Source organism: Gymnodraco acuticeps, unplaced genomic scaffold (assembly GCF_902827175.1).
Source record: "Gymnodraco acuticeps unplaced genomic scaffold, fGymAcu1.1, whole genome shotgun sequence".
Lineage (NCBI taxonomy): Eukaryota > Metazoa > Chordata > Actinopteri > Perciformes > Bathydraconidae > Gymnodraco > Gymnodraco acuticeps.
This window is the reverse complement of record NW_022990647.1, coordinates 737,891-755,669: the sequence shown is the minus strand read 5'-3', so window position 1 is coordinate 755,669 and position 17,779 is coordinate 737,891. Positions and strand designations below refer to the sequence as shown.

Genomic DNA, 17,779 nt, shown 5'->3' with positions numbered 1-17,779 from the left:
AAGCTAAACCTGTCAGACTGAAACTTCAGCCTCTGCTGTAAAGTAGCAGTGCCACAGTGTTGATGCAGCCTAATTGGGTGAGCTGGCTTGTCTAAAAGCTTTCCCCCCCTTTGAGACTCAGTCATTTAAAAGAGCTTTGATGTTTTTAGTTTGGTGTTTGTGTGACTGAAGTGAGGAAGGTTAGGTATACAGCAGTGGGCTCCAGCAGTCCACCTGGTTACTCTCTGGGGTCTAAAGGACCACATCTGCACCCGATCACTTCTCACAACCCCCACTGACGTACTTCCACTGCCCTCAGGACAGAAACTGAGGGATGTGGTCCCATTAAAAAGTGTATCCTTTAGGATAAACATACAAAACCTGTGTGCCTTTCTTGTTATTTTATTTATTAGGCCCTTCTTAGATTTAATGGTTGCAGTATCCACTTACTGTTAGCTTTGGACAATTTATGGTTACAATTGGTTTGATTTATGATCACACCTTTGTCCTTATACCTGGCTCCTTTACCTGGCTTAAGGCTCACTTTTGACACCAACAGGGAATATGTGAAGAAGACAAAAACCTTGAGGGCTATCATTCAAGTTGACAAATTACACCTGAAACTTTCCTTTACCTTTCTTATGGTCAACGTGTTATGCTATCGGTAAAACAGCGTCTTCTCTGGGGAAGAAAGGGTTTGAGAAACTTGGAACCACTATCACAGCATGACACATCCTACCTGGGAGAGAGGTGCAAAGATGAATCGTTCTTACTTGTGGTCAGAAGGTGGGTGTGTGGATTCTGAAAAGCTGGTGTGAAATTCCAACAACACCAGAGGTACTAAAGGAGATGCCGATATACTGTACAAGCAAATGTGTGTGTGCACCAGCAAGACCCGGGGTGTAACGGAAAACCCACTTAGGTTATTTGAAAATAGTTTCCCAGACATAGGCTTGGATTGCAGCAAAAATGAAGTAAGTGCTTCACTTCATTTTCTGGAGGATTTTACTAGTTGCCAAGTTTGCAGCATCAAAAACAATAAGACAGACTCTCTGAGCTTACAGAGAGGTACTGTTAGGCTTAAGGCTGCTGAGCTCCCAGGCATCCTCCCTTGAGATCTCAGTTTCCATGTTCAGACTGCTCGCGTTCAACTTTAAGTATGGAATTCCTACCACAGAGAGAAATACATCTCACTCTTCTCTTGTTTTTCTCGTCTACCGACTTTATCGTTACTTTTAACTTTTCTCACATAACTCTAAATCTTCCTCAGTTTGTCATAATTAATTCAGGCATTACTCTAAACCAGATATATGAAAACATACATCGCACATTCAATTTAAGTAGAATTCCTACATTTCAATATCACTATCAATCTTGACGGTTAAGTATCCTATAGAGAACTAATTCAATTCCAACTGAGAAATAGGGGCCTTGAATGAATAACATGTATAAGATAAAAATAAATATAAATAAATAAACATAAAAATCACAAAAGAAATTGAGAAGATATTTGACTAGAATCACTGACTTGAGTGACTATCCAGATGTGGCCTCACATTGGTTCCTGGAGTGGAGATGGACAGCTTTGCTGTTGTATGGAAACATGGAGAGTACTCAGGCAGGAATTGCTGGTTGAACAAAGCATCTATTGTTACATTTTCCCTGCAGTTTGACAAATAGTAGAAACGTTTTGGAGGTAAAAGTAAAGGTGGTCTAAAGTTAAGTTGGCAAAATATAGGTAATTACATGTGAAAATCAACAAGCTGCCTCCAGGAAATATTGCTCAATTTGATCTCTGTCCCTTGGAGAGTGAACTGTGAGGTAATGAGGACAATCTTCGCAGCAAGAAGGCATTTGATCATGTGCAGATTTCGTCTGTTTTTCCACAATCTTCGAGGTGGCCAAGGAGTGGCCACAGTTTTACCTACCTCATCTGGTGTCAAAACAGGTTTTGTTTATTCATCTTGTGAAAGGGCCGTGGTAGTACAGCTCTTAATATTACCATGTCTCACTTTAGCAGCTGCGACCAGACCAGAAATGAGTTGATTTGACCTGGTAAAGGGGACCTTCATACAAAAAAAACACCATTCCTTTCAGCAGCCTCTTATAAAACCATATTTTAAATAATATGTGTTGAACTGTAACTCTTTTACTTTAAAGACCCAAGGGGACAGGAGCAAATGGGGAAAACGTACAAATCCTCATAAATATCCAAGTTAGTGGACATATCCAAACATGAACTGCAAAACCAGAACTGAACAAATAAACTCACCATCCACAAAGGATGAATGGTGTGAAGAATGAACTGTCTTTCAGATTGAAGAGCCATAAAGAATATAGTGGTAATTAAACATTAGTGTTATTTGTGTGTGGTTGTCACACATCTCCCTTACTGTATAAAAGCAGTGTTCTCTTAAATCATGGATCAAGTAAGTCTACATTCCTAAGTTTATGGAAGAAAATTAATTGTCTCCCCATGTCTGTCTCGGCCATATCACACTACTGTAGACTGGCTCGAAACTTTGGAGAAAATCTCAAAAATGGATTTATTGGAAAATATACACCTTAGGACTGACGACTGCCCTTCACCTTTTAATGACAATGTAGCTGTTAGGTATATGGAGCCACTTTGAATGAATTACTTCCTGTTTAATGATTAAAACTGTGCTTTATACTCCAGCATCGTAAAAAGACTGTAACAAACCTTCATCAGAAACATGTGCAACCAAATATAAAAAAATTATTTATAGAATTTAATTTAATATTTATATAAATCTCGACAACATTCAGATACAATTAATAGATTTAAACCCAAATTATATTTGAACCGATGATTTTTTATGGGACACAGAATTGATTAATGATCTTGTTTGTTTGTTTTGTTTTCTCTCTTGTTTCTTGATTTATGAGGCTTTGCAAAAATGAAGTTATTGCGTCATTTAAATGAGCATCATTACAGGAGATTACCAATTGGGGCAATTTACTGAGAAATGGGTTCTAGTTGTTTCCTTTAAGGCATAGGAGTGCATTTGTCTCATGTAATGCCTTTAAAAAGGACTTTAGTTGTTAGATCATTGCTGTATAGTAAAGCATCTCACTCTCACCAAATGTCATTGTTTTAGTTGTTGTGCTGCATGTAATGTATTTCTGTCTTTTCTCAAAATATAAGTTTAAAAAAAGGAGTACATCCCTGTTCCCCCTTTCTGTCTCAAACATTTCCATTATCTCTCTTTTTAATTTGTAGGAGGGTAGTAAAATCAACACTTAGTCATAAAAATTAAAAGACTCCCCTGTGGGTCTTGCAGATTGAAGAGCTGGGTAAAATACTATTTTAACAGCTGGGGAGTTAAAAGTGTTTGTGTATGGAAGGTTTCTACTGCTACCAGAGCCATGACCTTCTTCTTGTACGGTGAAGTACAACTGGATTATCCAAATGACCTTCATTACAACTGCAATGTTAATAGCATACAAGCACTAACAGCCAGTTCTGTGCACCTTTAACAGTGATGTTTCATATGATGCATGCTTTATTGAAAAGGATGTTGGTTTATCAAATAATTAAATAAAACATAAAAAAGACATGAACCATGTTTTCTTTAGAATTTTATTTTGTCTCTCATACTGTTAAAGTAGATACTACAAATAGGTACATATACTGTATTATTACAAATGAGCATAATGTATAACATTACTGTATATTCTTGTGTACAACACAATACATTGATAGGAAAGTGTGTTTTTGACCAATACACTGCACTGTGAATAAACATAATAAATCTGCCTTAAACCTGTCATCAAAAAGTATAATACAGAAATCAGGTGTTATAAAGGTCCATGCAGATATGTTTCCAGTGTAAAACAAGCCTCCTGTTCAACAAATCTGTTTTCTTCCACTGTACAATTGTATGAATAGCTCTTGAAAGATTCTTTACCATATACAGTACTCAGCCTGTCTTTTTCATTTGATGCTAAACAACAAATCGTGTGTCGTGACAACAATCACATCTGGCCAATATCTGAAGGGAATAAAAAGCCTCTTGGGATAATTCTTTCTTTCCATCAATTTCTTACACACTTTTTTCTCCCTCTCTGTATGTTTTGTAATAGTATTCCCATGCTCAGCCAGCAATGCCTGGTCAGAGAAATCACTTTAAGTTCCACTCATTCACTGCCTGTTTTGCTCCCATGAGAACCACCCCAAATGAGAACCAACTATTGTTTTCCAGATCCCCAGATCCAAAATTAACAACTTCCCTGCCCAGGCTGGCTTTTCACAAAAAGCATGTTTTTTTCCCTATAAAATCTCTGCTTAGTTTCTGTTCTGTTAATTGTTTTGATCCAAATTAGTCACTTTTTTAAACAATGTTCCAGAAGCCTTAATCATCTTTAATCCACATGTGAAACGTTGCACCGTTCCTCACGGACAAGTGTCTGTTGATGTTTACTCTTGGTCGTGCCATAGTCCTTCATTGGAATTGTCTTTTTCTCACAATATTCGCACATATGTGACCTTTGAGTCTGTACCCAGGTGGTTCTTGGCCTGGCACTTGTATGTGCCAGAGTCTGAGGCTTTGGGCCTCTGAATGATAAGTGTGCCCTGAGGGTGGAGCAGTTCACTACCCATGGGCCGACCCTGGTCTGCCGCTGACAGAACTGAATGATCGGGTAACTCCCACATTATCTCTGGTTTGGGGATCCCAATGGCGGCACAGTTGAGCTGAATAGGTGTCCCGGTCACTCCCCTCACACTGGACGGTGGACCTGTTGTGATCCGCGGAGGGTAGGCGATGATGATAACAGGAACAGTGAGCACAGCCTCCCCAGCACTGCTCCGAGCCCTGCAGATGTAGTTCCCTTGGTCGTGGATAGTTGTATCCTGAACAATCAAAGTACCATTCTGTAGTACCTGGAAGCGCCCAGAGACTTGAGGCTGAGTAAGAATGTGGCCACCAGGAATGGTCCAGTAAATGTGGGGTCTTGGACTCCCATCAGAAAGACAATGAATGAAAAGAGGTTCTCCAGCAGCACTGCGTATTACGCCTCTAGGTCTTGTAAGGATGTAAGGCTGCCCGACATCCAAAATAATTAGTTTCTCTATGTAGCCCATGAAATTCTTTGCACCACAGCGGTACTTCCCCGCATTCTCTTTGCTAGGGTTGTAGATGACTAAAGTCCCATTTTTAACTAGGGGATGGCCACTAGTCAACCGCGTTCCATTTGGCAAAGTCCAACTGATCTCTGGCATTGGGTACCCACCAGCAGAACAGTTTAGTACTGTGGTTTTCCCAATGCGAGACACAACACGTTCGTTAAAAGGGTTTTTGAAGATTGGCCTCCTGAGAATACTGCTCACCTCGAGCTGCACCACCATTACTGCCTCTCCTCCATCATTCCTGGCCATGCAGATGAACTCAGCTGTATCAGTTGGCCGCACATTACGAATCTCTAATGTCCCATTATGGTGGACATTAATCCTGCTGCCAAAGTATGGTGCTTTTATAAAGATGTTATCAGGCATAATCCAAGTGATACTAGGCATAGGATCCCCATCAGCGTTACAGTCTATTAATTTCCTGGAGTATTTGGCAGCGACATCTTTGATTACTGTTCTGTTCTGCCGGTAGCCATTAATGACTGGTGGATTTCCTTCCATATCAAGCTTGTAGACTTTTCTATTTTCTCCAGCAGGATTTCGAGCCATACAGATATACTCTCCAACATCAATAAGCTTCACATCCCTAATATCCAGCGAGCCATTGACATGCATGAGGTAGCGTTCATTAGATGCTGCAATGACATCGTTGGTGGGCAACATCCACAGGATTTTGGGTTTGGGCTCCCCAAGTGCTTCACAGTCAAAGCGGATGTTCCCTCCAGGCTTCACTCTTGCATATGTCTGGCCAGTTGAACGTATCCTTGGGGCAGCAGTCACTACGGTTATATGTAAATGCATCTCATCCTTACCCACCTGGTTCTCAGCATAGCATGTGTAGTCCCCTTCTTCTGACATACTGACCTGGAATAGCATAACAAAGCGATGTCAATCTTTTGGATATTTGTTTTAATCAAGATGTAACATCACATGTTATTGCATACCTGGTTTAGGTAGAGAGTGCCATTGTCAAAAAGTGTATAGCGCCGTGCTCGTCCTTGTCCACTGCTAGCATCGGATTGAAGAGCGCTGCTGACCACTGTACCGTCTGGTAGACCCCAGGAGATCTCTGGCTTTGGTGCTCCTGATGCTTTACAGTCGACCTTAAAGTCGTTACCGAAGGGTACCTTCTTCTTTCCATAGTGCTTCGGCTCTATCTTGGCTGCCTTCATTGACACACTGACCTTCATAAGATGGAGATCATCACCAATCTTGTTTCGCGCCACACAGAGATAGTCTCCAGCATCTTTATCACTCATAGCGGTCACAATAAGAGTACCATTATCCAGGACCTGAATTCTACTGCCCATCCTGAAAAAACAAATGACATAAAATAGACAGACTTAGTACGAGGGGAGGAAAGAATAACACCTAATTTAATACAAGCAAGCACCATTCACCACAGTGCATGGCAAGCACAAATTACACATACTTTTGTCACAGTGTGGGTATCTTTTCTGCAATAAAAGAGGCATTTTTATTACAGAACAGTATCAGTAAACTTTCATTCCTGGCTATACTTAAATGAATTATGCTTGCAAAGATTTAATATGTCTCTGTTTGTTGTTACCACCTAAAAATAATTAACAAAGCCATGAGAACAAAATAAAATCTGTTCTCTATATTGGGGGGATAAACCAAGAGTCAATACCAAAGTGGAATAATGACTTAATCCTGTAGCACAGAAGTATTATCCAAAAACAATAAGCCTGTTTTTAAATGAGGGATCCAAAATGTTAGTTATGTCTCTTTTAGCTTTTAGTTATAAGTTTGCTGAAAATGCTATTCTTCTGTGCTTTACTGCCACTGATCGAGGATTTTTCTTTTACCTGTGCTCCTGGTCCACTATAGCTTTAGAAGGCAGTCTCCATAGGATTTGGGGTTTGGGGTCTCCTGTAGCTGAACAGTTCAGTCTCAGCTGGTCCTCAAAGAACAACACTGTCACACGCTGGGATGTCTCCACTATTTGAGGTGCAGACTCTTGCCTCTCTACTGTCAGGGTCACAACCCTCCTCTCTGAGCCAGTAGAGCTGGTAGCAATACATTCAAACTTGCCACTGTCTTTTGGAGTCACATCCTTGATGTGTAGGGTTCCATTTCCATACACTGATATCCTTGAGGCAGGTCTGTTAGATTGTACCATGGAGCCATCATTGAGGACCCAGTGGATAGCAGGTTGAGGGCTGCCTTGACCAGTACATGGTAGCCACAAATGTTGGTTTACACCTACTTTTACCTGCTGCCGTTTCTCCTCCACAATACCTGGGGGTGATGCCACCACCTGCAGACGGACTGTAGCAGTATCAGCCCCAGCTGGGTTACTGGCAATACATTTATAATTACCTCTGTCATAAACAGACACCTCCTCAATGACCAGAGTCCCGTCAGCAGACACTGATACCCTTCCCTTCTCTGTGTTTTGACCTTTGACCTGGGTTCGGTTGGCCAAGATCCAGGACAACATGGGTAGGGGGCGACCCTCTGCTCTACATTTCATTTCAACAGTGTTTCCTGCATGAGACTTTATCTCACGTATTTTTGGCTCCAGGATGCGTGAGGGGTAGGCCACCACAGACAGGGTAACAAACAGTTTATCTGATCCATAATCATTCTCTGCTAAACAGATGTACTGGCCACGATCCTTAATGTTGGCATTCTGGATAAACAGCGTACCATTGCTCAATACCTCAAACTTGCCCATCTTCCCCTTAACAGTAACGATGTTTCCTGAAGGAGAGAGAACAATATGTTATTCTAAGCAACATGAAAACATACCATTTAATAAACAAATGTAATTTAAATTGTTGCACCATTAATGAAACAAATTCAAAACACACATGAACCTATAGAACCTCTTTAGGGGAACATCTTCAAACTACCTTCCCTTTTATGACTTGTTTTTACTTCAGTATGTTTTTTTGTTCATTTAGCTTTTTTTGTTGTTTTCACATAGATTTAAATGACGTTTTCACCTTCCATTAATTCAATTGCATATGTACCTGTGGTTGAGGAGAAGCGTTTCCAAGTTATAGCTGGCTCAGGATTTCCAACCGCCTCACATGGCAGGAAAGCATCAGAGTTGGATAACACGGTGAAGCTAGCTGCATTGCCCCCAACTATCTTAGGTTTGTTGGTCATAATATTTGTAGTGGGTTCAAAGCCAGCAGTATTGGCACGTGTAGCTTCATTGCCAGTGGCACGATCGAGATTGTCATAGTGTGGGCCTTTGTTGTTGTATGGTCCCTGTTCATCTGTCATTGCGTCAAGTTCTTTATCGGCAATGTCACTGGCACCACTACTCAGCACAGTTGGTCTTATTTTCCTCACTGGTGGTCTAAGAGTGGCGTGACCAGTGTTACTCTGTATTGGTGTTTTCTGCACTTCAGTCCGAGCGGTTGTGTAGGGCCATTTTTTTGTGGTAATTGGCATGAATGAGGTGGTAGGGGTTAATGCAGTTGAAAGGATCAAGGGTGTCTTGGTTGTAGTAAAGGCAGGTAAACTGCTAGATGTGCTCCAATCAAATTCCTCATATAAGTCAGTCTCCTCCTTTGATGTTTGGTAAGCAGAAATAACTACTGGAGTTCTGTCCTCTTTCCTAGATGGTGTATAAAGGGGGTTGTAAGGTGAAAAAGTATGTTGTGGCAGTGTGGTTGTCTCCATTGTAGTTGTGCTAGTAGGGTTTAATGTAGTGATTGCAGGTTTCTTGAAGGGCCTCCTGCCCCTGAAGGGCCTCCTTCTACGACCTTTTTGTCTTCTTGTCCCACCAGGCGTCTGTCTGAATACAACCAAATTATCAGGAAGTCCCCCAGACCCAGATGATAAGTCTTCATCAGTATTTTCAATTAAAGGTAGTTTGACAGGAGGTGGGGAAGGTAGAGTCTGTGATTTAGGTGGTGTTTCAGCAGTGGTGACAGACTTGGAGGTATAGTGTGTGCTGGGAGTGGTTAGATGGTGAAAGCTAGGTTGCAGTGTTGTTAATTCAAAGACTGCAGAGGTTACATCTCCATAGTCATCATCTAATGAGCCCTTTTTGCCTTCTGTGTGTCTGGATGGGGACTCAGTCTCAGGGTCTGATAGGAAGTTTGCAGTAGTGGTCGGCAGAGCAGCAGGGGTCGTGGTTGGCGTCACTGTTGTAGTGTCAACTGTAGTTATGTTTTTTTTGGTGTTAAGTGGCTTCTTAAGCCTGCTATGTATATTTTCCCTCTCTCTGCCTCCAAACAGCCTGTTCCATGGAATTCTTCCACGGATAACATTTGAGGCGATTGTAGTAGTGGTTGTGCTGGAGATTGACTCTTCATCAGCAGAGGTTATGTAACCACTAGAAACTTCTGACTTAGACTCAGTGTGGGTGAATGGAGAATTTGAAGTAATGTAATAGTTTGTGGTAGAAGCTGCAGAGGAAGGTCTCTCTGTCATGTGTAAAGATGAATCAGATGGAGCTTTTGGTGTAACCATCTGCAAATCAGTGGTTTCGGTCTTCTTTTTGTCTTCATCCCAGTCACACGCTGAGGGCAAAATGAAGAAAACATGAAAAGACAAGAAATATATACAAAAGATTAGCTCAAGAAGTATACACTAAAGAAAAAAGCATAAAGTGAATGATGACAATTCACAAAACAAGGTTCCTCACCTGCGGTCAGTTCAATTCTATATGGCACTGTGGAATTCCCTTCCTTCTTTACTGAGGGTTGTTTCACTTTATTGATGAAGGACTGTATGTCAGTGATCCTATTGGGTTTAATGACCCTCCGGCGGCCATTAAAGATTCTCCTGCGCCCCCCACCTCTGCTGTTCTTGTTTGGGATGATTTGAATTTGCTGACGGGAGATGATGGTTGATCCGGGCGGTAGGTTGGGGGATTTGATGGTTTGGGTAGTGTGGAAGGTTATCTCATCTTGATGTCTCTCTGTGGTGCTGACAGCTGTGAATGTTGTCTGGCTTTCTGGGTCTGTAGATGTGTGAACAATGAGCTCCAATGGTCCTGGACCATCCATCATGGGAGTAACATGAGGGTCCGTGGTAAATGAAAGGGACGTCCCAGTTGACGTCTCTGACTCTGCAGGTTGTCCTCCTGAGAACTGGAGCTGTGTTTCTTGTGACGTGTCAGTCACAGTAAGTTGGAGTGTGACAGGGTGCCTGTTTGAGCCTGGCTTTGAAGTACTTTCCTTAGCATACAAATCTGTGGTGTCATCAACACTTGAAAGCCCTGTGTTGAGTAAAATTGTGCTATGTGGTGTTGCTGCGTCACTCTGTGTGTCCCTCTTTTCTGATGGATTGTGTGTAAATGTAGACTTGATTGGTGTCGAATCTGACTGCATATAGGACTCTGTTGTAAGTGTGTTTGTGTTTTCTGTCACGTGACTTGAATCGATAGGATTGTTGACTGTGGTTTCCGTGCCAAATGTTTGATGTGCCTCCATTGTTGCTTCATTACTATCCTGACCTGCATGAGTAGTTGTTATAGTTTCAGGAAGCCTGTTCTCTTGTCCAATCATCATACCCTTTTGTGGATTTTCTGTGGCTGCTTTGACTATTCTTGGCAGATGATTTTCACTATGACCCTCACCAGAGCCAATTTCACCATCACCAGATAGGATGGTATTCAAGTGATCATATTGAATCCCCTCTTCCTCTGCGCCAGCCTTTATTCGCAAACCATCTTGAGCCTTTTTCATAAATTCAGCAAATTTCTGCGGATCCACTTTCCTGGAAGATTTATCAAACACCCTATTACTCCAGATGCGTCTGTTGCTGACTGGGCCCTTCCTTTTCTTTCCGAGTCTACCTCCAGCACCTACCCTAACCTGTGACCTGAGTCTGGGGTAAGGCCGATCTGAGGTAATGGTCCTGGATTCCTGACTTGTTCCGTCCGAGGGACGGGAGGAGGGGATCTCATTGAGAGTGTCTGTGTTTTCAGTTAGGCTAAGGTACACCTTGTCCTCCATTTCCAGCCCGGATCCTTCACTGTCCAAAACTGTCACCCTTTCAGATGTTTCTCCAGTCACTGTCACCTGAGACACGAGCAGATCAAATCCGAGGTGATTCGAAACTAAACATCTGTAAAATCCACTGTCCCTTGCTGTGAGACCATTAACTAGCAAGGTTCCATTATCATACACTTTTCTGTTCCCATGAGAACTGCCCACTACTGAGTGGTCAGGGAGTATCCATTGGACCGACGCCTCAGGACTTCCTGAGGAGCTACAGTCAAAAAACAGATTTTCACCAAGTGGCTGTGAGAGTTGGACACCGTTAACATCAGATTCTTCCACATCGGGGGACAGAACTGCCACTCGAAAAACAAGGACATCTGCATCCAGGTAGTTTGTGGTGATGCACCGGTAGAGGCCAGTGTCTGAAGCATCTGCACCCCGTAGAGTGAGCTTCCCCTCAGCAGTGATTATGATCCTCCTGTCATCACTGGAGAAAGGAGCTCTGACCTTACTTCTATCTGGTAAAATCCACTCCAACAAAGGCTTTGGCTCACCCTGGATTTGACAGCTCAATTGCACCACACCACCTAAATCAAAATCAAATAAATGTTTTAAAAGGACAACTATAACACATTTTCTTTTTGGAGCTATTTTTTACCGTTTGAAATGCTCAGTAGATTGGTATGCATCAGTAACAGTTTCATTATAGAATCAATTGAAGGTCCTATCAACAAAAGCTCATTTATTTAGCATGAAATTCTTACCTGTAAGTACAGTGTATTCAGTCTGTGTTTTATTGTCTCGCTTGATCATGGTCCAGGAATATCGGTCCTTCTTAGGTGATGTGTTTTCCACACGTAGGTTGACCACAGACTCGTACTTAATGTGCAGAGTAGAGAAGGTGGTAGTAGTGCGGTCCAGCTGGAAGCTCACCTCTCCCTGCATCAACCATGCAGGTGAGGCTTTAATCTCAGCCTCAATGTTTGTATAAATTCCTTCCTCTCCCTCATTTGTTTTCTTCATCTGACTATACCTGTACACCATTTCTGGGCTTCTCGTCAGCATTAAGCCTCTCTCCAGTCTTAGGGCAGAGTCACTGTAGGTGGCCAGCATCTGCCACAGCTGCTGTATGTGTTCATGGTCAATGTTACACACCAAATATGTACTTATGCTCGCAGTAAGCATGGTGGCATTGTTCCCCTCCCCCTCCTCTAAGGTTTGTGTCAGGTTCTCCAAAGCAGAGGGCCTCTGGACAGTGCAGGACAAACTGGCATCACTGTGTAACTGGTCAGTCAGCTTCAGTTGTATGGAGCCTAATGGGGCAATGAAATCCTTGGGGGAAACTGGAGTATAGTCTCCTTCATCCAAGCTGATGTTTTTCTTCTTTAGATGGGGTTGGATCCATGGTTTGGTACAAGTGAAGGCATCACCAGGGAGAAGAGATAGAGGCCTGTTGTGGTAAGGGGCAGGACTTTCACAAACAGGACACAGCTGGCCTCTGGGATATCTCCTGTCTCGCTTGCATTTCAGCACACCTGGAAACATTTAATTCGAGTTGTAGTGTTTAGTTCCTGGCATGTAAGAAAATAACATTTACCATTTTCCAAATTATGGGCCAACTAAACCAAAACGAAAACTTGTGAACCCGAATAAGACAATTATTATTTTAGATATAAGATTTAAGCGTTTCATTTTCTTAGAAATGCCTTTCGTGCTTTGGATACAATACCATACACTATTACCATTTATAGTAAGAGAAAAATATACACATTTTTGTCTCAGTAGAATAACATTAAAGTGCAACTTGTTACCAGATGGGTCTTATCAAAGCTGCTAGAAAATGTAGCTTCAAAAAGGTTTAGATTAAGTTTTATTTTGCATGTATGAATGGGAAAATGGTTTACTAAGAAAGAGGGGGTGCTCGTACATCTCTGCTTTATAAAGCAAACACTTATTCCTCACCTGTGTTCCTTTGTACCCAGACTGAGAACCACTTCATACGGCAATCACATGTCCATGGGTTGCCATGAAGGAAGAGGTTCTCTAACTGGCTGCAGCCTGAGAAGATACCCTCAGGCAGAGTTGTGAGGAGGTTATCTGACAGGTGGATGTTTCTCATGGAGGATATCTTGAACACCTGGCTGTGTCTCAGTGTGATGAATGTGTCTGGGTGGAGCTGCTGGAGGTGGTTACCCTCCAGATGGACCAACTGTAGTCTGGTTAGGCCGTAGAAGGCTTCTGGGCTGATGAATTCAATGTTGTTGTGGTCAATGTGGAGTCTCAGCAAACTGTCTAGACCTTTGAACGTCTCTTTCCTGATCTCCTTTACTTTATTAAAGGACACCTTCAGGACCTGTGGACCCATAATTGAAAAAGAGTGTTGACTATTATACAGTTTTCTTTATTGTCATTCATAAATGCAACATGCAACAAACTAGTTTTTGTACATAAATAATAACACTACATGAAATGTTATAAGCTGTGTTATCAAATATGTTTTGTGGCTTCAGACAACACTTATTTGATGGTACAGAAAACTTGTAATTCAATATTACAAGACAGGATTATGTGTGCTCAAAGGACTGAAAACCACATGAGTTTACCTGTAAAGACTTGAGGTCTTGGAAGGCTCTGTCATCAATACTGTGGATAGTGTTGCTATGCAGCATCAACAATTCTAAGTTTCCAAGTCCTGAAAGATCATTTTCCCTTAAGACAGTTATACTGTTGTACCTAAAAACAGAAAATCAAAGACAGACTTCAATGTATCACCTCAAATGAACCACATACTATTTACTTTAAGTGTTAAAGATGAGAGAGCTATGCTTGTACATTACTGATTATGTCACCATAATGCATGTTTTGACAAGAAACCTTTCTGAGTTTAAGCTGTGCTGCTCTAAAAGATAAACAAAGTATGGGATATGTCAATCAAACCAGATGCACATACAGTCATTAAGGGATAATCAGAGAAATAACTGTGGGTTTATTTATTACTTTTACCATTGACATATTGGTAATCAGTGATGGGCTTTATACTAATTTTTACTGATTCCAGTTTGTAATATTATCAATTAAAAATAGTTCTGTTATCACTCCCTGTTTTATATTAACTTGAATTATTGTTTTTTATTCTAACTATCATCCAATAGTTAGGTACTGGTAATAGTTCAAATATATTCTGCAGGAAAATAATTGATATGTACTTTTAAACATATATTTTCCAAGAAGACCTTTAACCAAAGCATGGATATACTTTAGTTACAGGTCCTGCACTTTCACAGGTGTTTAGTTGAAATGGCTGATTGAACCTTTCCTTAAGTTTAACGTTAGGAACATCACCTTGAAATAAACATTGGAGTGAACAATGGAGCCCTGCAGTGTGCAAGCTATTGATTTGTATTACAATTATGAAAGGTCACTACAGGTGATGTGCAAATTAAAATGTTGCAAGTGTTTTCCTCCCTGACAGGTGAAAAGAGAAAGGAATAAAGCACAAACTTGCAGGTAAGGCCATTTAAAATATATTTTTGTATCTGTAAGACAACCGGGGTAAACATTTTGTTGGCAGGCCAGCTAATAGAAGCGACTTTGTTACCCACTTTGAAAAAAAGGTTGATGATATTCGCTCTTCTTTTTCTGACTCACCTTTACTCACCGCTGGGTCACCAGACCCTCCTTCCACCCACACACTAACCTCCTTTTCCCCTCTCTCTCCAAGTGAGGTTCTTACGCTCATTACCTCTGCCCGCCCTACCACCTGTCCTCTGGACCCTATCCCTTCAAACCTCCTTCAGACTATCGCTCCTGATATTCTACCGTTTCTCACCCATTTCATCAACACTTCTCTAACTTCTGGTCACTTTCCAAACAGTCTCAAGGAGGCAAGAGTAAACCCTCTCCTAAAGAAACCCACTCTCAACCCGTCTGATGTTATAAACTACAGGCCTGTCTCTCTCCTCCCGTTCATGTCTAAATCACTTGAACGCGCTGTCTTTAAACAACTCTCCTGTTATCTCAATCAGAACAACCTTCTGGATCCGCACCAGTCTGGTTTCAAGGCAGGTTACTCCACAGAAACTGCTCTCATTGCTGTCACTGAGGAACTGCACACTGCCAAAGCTGCATCCCTCTCCTCTGTCATCATCCTGTTGGACCTGTCTGCTGCATTCGACACGGTGAATCATCAGATCCTCCTTCGCACTCTCCAAAAACTTGGAGTTTCAGGCTCTGCACTTTCCCTCCTCACCTCATACCTGAAAGACCGTACCTACAGGGTGACTTGGAGAGGGTCTGAGTCCGACCCTTGTCAATTAACTACAGGGGTCCCTCAGGGCTCTGTTCTTGGTCCCCTCCTCTTCTCCCTGTACACAAACTCGCTCGGATCAGTCATTAGCCCGCATGGTTTTTCTTACCACTGCTACGCTGACGACACCCAATTAATTCTGTCCTTTCCCCGCTCAGAGACCCAGGTCGTCGCACACATCTCTGCTTGTCTAGCTGACATCTCTCAGTGGATGTCTGCTCATCACCTCAAGCTCAACCTTGACAAGACTGAGCTGCTCTTCCTTCCGGGAAAAGATTGTCCCACTCTTGACCTAACAATCAACATCGGCACCTCAGTTGTCTCCCCGACTCAGACTGCAAGGAATCTGGGTGTGACCCTAGATAACAACCTGTCCTTCACTGCAAACATCGCTGCTACAACCCGTTGCTGCAGATACACGCTTTACAACATCAGGAAGATACGTCCCCAGCTGACACAGAAAGCGACTCAGTTTCTGGTCCAGGCTCTCGTCATCTCACGCCTAGACTACTGCAACTCCCTCCTGGCTGGTCTACCTGCATGTGCCATCCGACCTCTGCAGCTCATCCAGAATGCAGCGGCTCGTCTGGTCTTCAATCTTCCTACATTTTCCCACACCACTCCGCTCCTCCGCTCGCTTCACTGGCTTCCGGTAACTGCTAGAATCCACTTCAAGACACTGGTACTTGCTTACCATGCTGTGAATGGATCTGGCCCTTCGTACATCCAGGACATGGTTAAACCGTACACCCCAGCGCGTGCACTACGCTCTGCATCAGCCAAACGACTCGCTGCACCCTCGCTGCGAGGGGGACCCAAGTTCCCATCGGCGAAAACACGTGGGTTTGCTATCCTGGCTCCAGGATGGTGGAATGAGCTCCCCATTGACATCAGGACGGCAGATAGCTTGCACATCTTCCGGCGCAAACTGAAAACTCATCTCTTTCGACTCCACTTCGAGCGATAGAACTATTAACGAAGCACTTTTATACTAATAAAGGACTGGCTTATCTAAAGCCAGTTGAGTAGCACTTGAAATGTTTGGCTCTATGAAACCTGATGTACTTATATGATTCTGTTTTCTTCAAGGTTGTGTCTTCCTGGTCGAATGTACTTATTGTAAGTCGCTTTGGATAAAAGCGTCAGCTAAATGCAATGCAATGTAATGTAATGTAATGTTTGCTAATGGGCCACATAACAGTGCAGGACTTTAGCTATTCCTTGGCTACAGGAAGTGGGCCATTTAGCTGTAACAATGTCCAGAAGCTGACGATATAGTCATGAGAAGCTGACGTTACTGTTAGTAGTGGTGACATTTGCATTAGACTACACTTTTGTTAAAAGTTAATTATAAAGGCAGTAGCTAACACTAGTTCCTTTGTGCTTACACAGTCTGTAGTTTAAAAACATGCATCAAAATCAGTCCTTCCCCAGAGTAGGCAATCTGCATTTCTCCAATCTGTTAAAAGCTGCAAAGAAAACGAAAGCTCACCCGAGGTTAATTCTTTCCACAGCTGGCTGGATGTGGTCAGGTATTGCGGTCAGGTATCTGAAGGTGCAGTGCACTTCAGTGGGAACGTTGCATGCGCATGATTTGGGGCAGTCACCGCTCGTCGGCAGCACAGCAGCCAAGAACAACAGAGCCCTCAGCAGAAACCTCCGCAGGTTCGGAGCGCTGCAGCCACACACGCGCATTGTGCACGGAGAGGAGGCTTCAGCTGCACGGACAAGGGGACTAGACTGTGTCCTTAAACATTAATAAAACCAGCACCTGGAGAGAGATGCACAGTGTTGTATCGTATCTCCAAATGTAAATAACAAATACACATAGATACAAATAAATAAACTGGGAAACGTTTTTTAGTTTTCTCTACATTTCCATCACTCCATCATTAAAGTTCGTATTTTATAAATGATGTGCATATTAATATATCATTATTATACGCACATGGCACAAAGTAATAGTTGATCAAGTCAAACATAATGCATTCCTGCAAAGATGAGAAATATTTTCTCTCTAGTCTAATTGTAATTACTAGCAGACAATACAGGGGAACAAATACTTACTTACGGTATTCCTTTTCCGCAGTTGAAAGGTTGCTGCTGCACTTATAATGCAAACAATCCAAATGAAATAGTAAATGGTAAATATTCCCTTTCAGTAGTTCTCCAGTTTGATCCTCAGATGAGTCCACTGTGTCTGAGGCGCAGTGGGACAGGATCATTTCTGTGAGCGCCTGCAGTTTAGCGCACACGTTGGTCTCCTCCGCCCCCCTGTAATCTGCTGAAATGTAATCCTAGAGTAAATGCGACCATGAAATACTCAGAGAAGTGGGCTGCTGCAAATGCCACGCATGTGTTATACTTTTAAAACTTCCTCTAACACATTTATCGGGATACGAGTATTAA

The 17,779-nt window shown here is 42.3% G+C and overlaps 1 protein-coding gene across 2 annotated transcripts; it reads right to left on the bottom strand.

Moving 5' to 3' along the window:
• Positions 1-3,626: 3,626 nt before the first annotated feature.
• Positions 3,627-17,554, bottom strand: igsf10 (immunoglobulin superfamily, member 10). 2 transcript variants are annotated; one of them, XM_034229337.1, is made up of 10 exons: positions 17,442-17,554; positions 16,863-17,141; positions 13,668-13,797; positions 13,027-13,417; positions 11,829-12,599; positions 9,762-11,651; positions 8,131-9,636; positions 6,961-7,858; positions 6,076-6,442; positions 3,627-5,995 (listed from the first exon to the last, which is right to left on the bottom strand). In XM_034229337.1, exons 2-10 carry the CDS (start codon positions 17,063-17,065, stop codon positions 4,466-4,468), a joined length of 7,686 nt encoding a protein of 2,561 aa, XP_034085228.1. In that variant the 5' UTR covers positions 17,066-17,141; positions 17,442-17,554; the 3' UTR covers positions 3,627-4,465. The 2 variants fall into 2 exon arrangements, with proteins under 2 accessions (XP_034085228.1, XP_034085229.1); XM_034229338.1 differs by lacking the exon at positions 17,442-17,554 and having other exon boundaries at positions 16,863-17,276.
• Between the last annotated feature and the right edge of the window lie 225 nt (positions 17,555-17,779).